Source organism: Argentina silus (assembly GCF_951799395.1).
Source record: "Argentina silus genome assembly, chromosome: X".
Classification (NCBI taxonomy): Eukaryota; Metazoa; Chordata; class Actinopteri; order Argentiniformes; family Argentinidae; genus Argentina; species Argentina silus.
Window position 1 is genome coordinate 41,913,429 of NC_139653.1, and position 6,511 is coordinate 41,919,939.

General features: G+C 42.9%; 1 protein-coding gene across 1 annotated transcript in view; it reads right to left on the reverse strand.

Annotated features, from left to right (window-relative positions):
• Positions 1-4,331, reverse strand: part of LOC310822204 (acylphosphatase-2-like) — a gene marked incomplete at both ends in the record, with an annotated part of 15,597 nt that extends 11,266 nt beyond the window's left edge. Inside the window, 3 exons of the mRNA XM_083694555.1 lie at positions 3,361-3,470; positions 3,748-3,764; positions 4,262-4,331. Coding sequence (XP_083550681.1) covers positions 3,361-3,470; positions 3,748-3,764; positions 4,262-4,331 — 197 coding nt within the window. The remainder of the gene's footprint in view (positions 1-3,360; positions 3,471-3,747; positions 3,765-4,261) is intronic.
• Positions 4,332-6,511: the final 2,180 nt, after the last annotated feature.

Here is a 6,511-nt window from a genome sequence, read left to right on the forward strand (position 1 = left end):
AGGCGGTACACAGGGACAAACATCACTTTGATCTGTGAAGAATGACTGTTGTGTTTCCCATAACTTATCACGGTTTAACTGGTGTCCAGGAAAGGACTCTTGCGTGTATGCATGGATGGGTACGTGCCTGTGTGCATGTGTACACAGTGTGTGTGTGTGTGCGTGCGTGCGTGCGTGCGTGCGTGCGTGCGTGCGTGCGTGCGTGCGTGCGTGTGTGCTCAGTGATGAGGTAAAAGCAAGCCAGTGGGTGTGTGCAGCAGGCACCCTGGAGACGATGATGTCATCTGAGTGAGCCGAGCCACCTCCGCCCTGCTGATGACATCACCACTTCACATCTGGATGTGAGACCCACCACCCTGAACTCCTGGACCCCTAAACCCCTGAACCCCTGAACCTATACCCCTGGGACCTCTGGATCTTATCCCAGCTGGTGACATCATCTCCACTAACCACTCCCTTTCCCTGGTCACTCAACAGGGAGAAGGAAAAGAGAAGGGGAGAGGAAGAGAGGAGGAGAGGGAAGGGGAGAGAAGAGGAGGAGGGGAGGGCAGGGGATGGGGAGAGGAGAAAAGAGGAGAGGACAGGACAGGACCGGACCAGACCAGACCAGGCCAGACCAGACCACTCCCTGGTCACTCCACTGGGAGAGGAGGAGAGAAGACTTAGACAGAGAAAAGAAGATAATAAGCCTCATAAAGTATTCTACTAATGGGCTGAAGCCAATGCTAATGCTGTTGCTCAGGTCACTGTGGTGAAAAGCACAGGTCAGGAGAGAGGATAAGTCTGGACTGGATAATCTTACTTTAACAATCGAGACAATGAAATATGAGTCTTATCTTACTTCTACATCTCTCCCCGAGAAGCTGATTCTATAAGGGCGTTGTAGTGGACGGCTCTGCCAGAACACGACCTCATCATTCCAGAATGTGCAGCCGGCCAGACAGAGGGCTCTGATCACTAGGACCACAGCTGAGCTGAGAGCAGAGCAGGGGGGGAGGGGGGAATCAGCTAATCAAATACATGGGGCTAGACAGAGTTACACACATACACACACACACACACACACACACACACACACACACACACACACACACACACACACACACACACACACACACACACACACACACACACACAAGCAGGCACACAAGGGCTACAGTGGACCGGCACTGCAGAGAGTCCAGCCTCTATAGCCAATACAGAACATCTGACTCCTCAGTAGTTGACTCCTTAGTAGGTAAAGAGGGCCATCTGCTGGTCAACTAGAATGAAGCACCCAGATAATTGGTGCATCTGATGGTGCATTTGATGATCTGTACCACTTATATAAAGTCTGATTAAGTAATAAACACTGTAGACACTTGGGTAGCACTTTACATTACAGCTTGGAATCAGTGGGTAATAACATGGTAATAAGCATGGTAATTACCAATTATTACCTGTAGTTACCAGTAACAAGAAAGACAATTACCTTGTTATTATTGGACTGTAGTTTCCACATAATTATTTTTGCATTAAAGATTCTTGAACAGAGAAGGTAGTCACGATGAAATAAGCTGGAAAATGCTATATTACCTGTTTTCATTTTGGTCTAGCCTTGTACCACGTCTTCAACTCACAACTCATGGTTACTCAGGCCATGGTTACTCAGGCCATGGTTACTCAGGCCATGGTTACTCAGGCCATGGTTACTCAGTCAGTGGTAATACAAAGGCTATCTACAGTAGTATTGGTGTGCATGCATCCACTGAATGTAACACAGTAATAAGCTACCCAATGGGTCTGATACATTATGTTATTATGGATGATTTCTACACAGTTAATGTTACTCTGCCCTTCACTAGGAGGTTGTTCTTTTCAGTACAAGAACTCACTGAACAACCATGATACAAAACGCTAACCCTAACCCTAACCCTAACCCTAATTAATGTACTGTTTAACTTTGTTTGATGGTCACCAAGGATTTTTACAAAGTATTGCTATGTTAAGTACAGACACTGTAGCTGTGTTAGGTTTTTATTAGTAAATATTTTGTTTGCTAGCAATAAGAGAACATTAATCTCAGTTGAAAGTAGCTAGCACTAAAGTTAGCTGTGGAGCTCAAGCCATAAGACTAGCTTTGGATTGTAAGGTCACAAACCTGTATTGAATATTATGTTATGTTAATGAATTCATATTTGTAGCTAGTTTCTTAGTAATATGGAAACAAGCATCTTTCATGCAAAATAAGTCCTGACCCCAAGTTTGGGAACTGCTGCTATAGAGTGTATAATAGGGCATCTATGTACAGTGACCTGAGTAAGTCATGGGACAGTGAAGCTTTTTTTTCTTCTTTTGGCCCTATACTCCAAACATTTGAATATGGAATCAAACAATTACTATGAAGTTAAAGTATATCAGAAATTACAACACTTTTTATACATAGTCCCCCTATTTCCGGGCACCAAAAGTAATGGGACAGATTAATATAATGCCCAAATTAAGCACTCATGTTTAGTATTTGGTCAACAATCCTTTGCATGCAATAACTGCCTGATGTCTGCAACCAACTGACCCCACCAGATGCAGGTAATCTCCTCTGGTGATGTTCTGCCAGGCCATTGTCTCTCGACTCCATCTGCTCTGTCGGTTGAGACCCCGAGTGTATACTTTTTGGCCCACCTTTTTGTGTCATTGTCTTTGCGTATGATGAAGCGCCATCCAATGATTCTGGAGGCATTGGCTTGTACTCAAGCTGACAAGATGTTTCTGTACACTTCAGAATACATTCTGCTGCTGCTGTCAGCAGTAACATCATCAATTAAGACAAGTTAGCCAGTTCATCCCCTCCACTATGTTCCACAAATGTGGTGGTTTGCTGTATATCTTGGGTAGATGCTTCACTGTCCCATTACTTACACATATGCACTGTATATGATGCCATAATGAACCATAGTGATCATGTTGTGGTGTTGGACTTGCATCTCTCGGACCATGTCTGGAGGCCCCTGTACCTGACCAACCACAGTCCCTTTGTTAGTGTGTGTGTGTGTGAGTGTGTGTGCTCCTAGTCACACTTATTAGTAGTTTTGGCTTCTCTCCCAAAGAAAAAAGCCGAAATATTGCTCTGTGTCTGTTGGTGTGGGAAGCTTAGCTGTGTAGCAACGACGGTGATACTTGTGTTCATGATTCATTACCTTTGTTGTGTTTTGGGTTCTTTGATGTAATGCTTTACTGTGAACCCAAATAAAGTATTCAAAGTGTGTGCGTGTGTGTGTGTGTGTGTGTGTGTGTGTGTGTGTGTGTGTGTTTGTGTGTGTGTGTGTGTGTGTGTTTGTGTGTGTGTGTGTGTGTGTGATCATGGCATGGTGTTGGACTCACATCTCTCGGACCATGTCCGCAGGCCCCTGTACCTGACCAACCACAGTCCCCTGGTAAGTGTTCTTCACCCAACCACACAGCCCCAGCCGCAGTCCCTCCTTCTCTGTGTACTGGAGGGGGGGGGGGGGGGGGGGGGGACAATAAACAGGAATAATACAAATGTTAGCAGGGAGTCCCATTGAGACCAAGGTCTCTTTTACAAGAGAGCCCTGCATACACATAATTTACAATCATATATCACACAAAACCACAACACTCAAGAAAAACAATCACAAAATTTTAATTTTAATTTTGAAAAACAAAATAGATTGTGAGATATCTATTATATACTAGGGTTATACTAGTCCATAGTCTATAGTGGTGGTATCCATTATGCGAGAAACTTACCATTCTGAAACAAACTCCTATGGAAAGGAGAGAAACACTATTAAGCCTACAGACACTTTTAAACAAATCTACCATTATCACACCACATTCCTTTTATAGCTTTTGGTGGGGTTTTATAGGTTCCACTGACTGCAGATAAGAATATCACAGGTGTTAATCAAGACAAACATCAGGGTAAAACAGCGCACCAATCATGCAGCTTCTCTACCAGTACATAAGTATAATGAATATGGCGCTGAGGATAGAAGTAAATAAGAGACTTAAAGGCAACACTTCTTAATACTGTCAGGAACAAAAGTGAATATATATCTATTTCATGCTATAATAGCAAGTGTTAGAGTGTTATAGAGACTGTCGTACTTATAAGTCTAATGCACTTCATAGACAGACACTGCCAAGGACACTTGCATGATCCTAAAATAAGAAACACAGATCACTTTACAGTATGGTCACTACTCACTACGGCAAGATGGTGCAACACAGAACTAAAAGCAACTCGAAGACAGACACCAACCTTGGACATAGCCAGATATCTCAAAATCTACGGAACACAGTTTGGCCCCAGCTGCAGTGTCATTAGACATTGTGGACTCAAGAGTTATCCAGAGTAGGTAGAGGTGACAGGTAGCTCTGTAGCAGTGAGTGAGCGTGGCGAGTCACTCAAACTGAACACCCACTTGGCTTCTGTTATCAAATGGCCGACGTCACAGAGGTAAGATTACGGGTGTGCACACTTCAGTGCTGGCTCGGATATTGCATTTTCACATTATCCTTTCAAGCACTGTTACAGTAACTATGGTGAATGCATAACCAGGCCAACCTAGTACAGCTCAGTTCGGCTCAGTAATGTGTAAATGGTACTATTGTTCAGTGCCACAACTTTCATTTTTTCAGCTGAGTGAAAGGATGACTTATCATACAGTGCCTTCGGAAAGTATTCAGACCCCTTCACTTTTTCCACATTTTGATTTAAATTTAAAATGGATTACATTAAAATAATTTGCCATCAATCCACACACAATACCACAGAATGACATAGCGAAAACACGTTTTTTGAAATTTCAGAAAATTTATTAAAATTTAAATACAGAAATACCTCATGTACATAAGTATTCAGACCCTTTGCTATGACACTCTTAAAATGAGCTAAAATGCAAAAATGTCATCAACAAACTGAGTCCATCTTAAAGCAAGAATAATAACTCATGTAATTTTGGAATTAATATCTTTGTTTTTATAGGGTCTCTGATTTGCATAGGAATCAAGTACAACCTTGCATTAAGATGGACTCAATTCAACTTATTGAGTGATTTGTTGATGACAGTTTTGCATTTTAGCTAATTTTATCATTCTGGGGTATTGTGTGTGGATTGATAGCAAATTATTTTTAATTTAATCCATTTTAAATTGAGTCTATAACACAACAAAACGTGGAAAAAGTGAAGGGGTCAGAATACTTTCCAAAGGCGCTGTAGATGGCCACAGGAAGACGCCTTGATTGAACAATGCAGTAAAAGACTGTGAGGCTAATCGCAACCTTTCTATTGACATTTCAACATGTTGATTAAAGTGTTCATGAACTATAACTGTATCAAAATTACATGGGTAAAATGTGTTAGTTTGTATCACGACTATATGAATAGGCACAGAGGTCTTCATGTCCATGAACTACAGTACACAAACTATCCTCTAGGTGGCATACAAAACCATCCTGTTTATTAACGCCGCCAAGCTCTGCTGTTGTCTGTTGTCCGTGATGCTATTGTACACTGTTCCGATAGAATAACCCTGTATATCCGTACTAAACGACAGCCATTCAGATACTGTAGGTGTACAAGCAAATTACACTCTATTGTGAAAGCTACGGCCTATCAGTGCTGAAAAAGAGCATTGAGGTGAAAATTGATTTCATGAATGGTTGTGTGAACCGGAAACCAAATCCCCTAAGGGTCTGAAATGACATACAAACAAACATCTAACCTACTTAACCTGTAAAGTAGATGAGAGGCTGCAATGAGCGCAAATAACCTCTAATCCTCACCGTCATCCTCAACACACACACGCATGCACACATGAATGCACGCATGCACACACACACACACACACACACACACACACACACACACACACACACACACAAACACACGGACACAAATAGGTCTGCCTCAGTCTGGTCTGTGCTCCCTACCTCGCTCCCTCCTCCAACTTGACTGTGTATGCTTGTTTATTTTTGCATCATTTGGCCCACTGACAATTTTAGGCTGTACGATTTGAGTGGGCAGCCTTTAGTGAATGCAGAGTGATAGGGCCCAAGAAGGGTTTCAGTGAGCCAATGTGTACAGACAATCTAGGAAAATACCCCAGTGATCAGTAGATGATGTTCCGTAAGCTTCTAATGCCAGACCAGAGCACACAGTAATCTCCAGAGAAAATATCCATGCAGGACACACACACACACACACACACACACACACACACACACACACACACACACACACGCATACACACACACACTCCCTGCTGGCAGGTCACCAGATCCCCCCTAACCCTAACCACCCCCACGCCCCTCCCCTGTACACACACAAACAGACACAAACAAACAGACAGACACACACACACACAGACACACACACACAGTCTACTAAACCCAGTCAGGTGGCAATTAGCCAGGCAGATCCCAGATCAGTCAGTAAAGTAGAATCCCGGTGATGCAATAAAGATTCCTGTCTGGCTCCCAAAACTGTGCTCTGTTTTTATGAGGTTG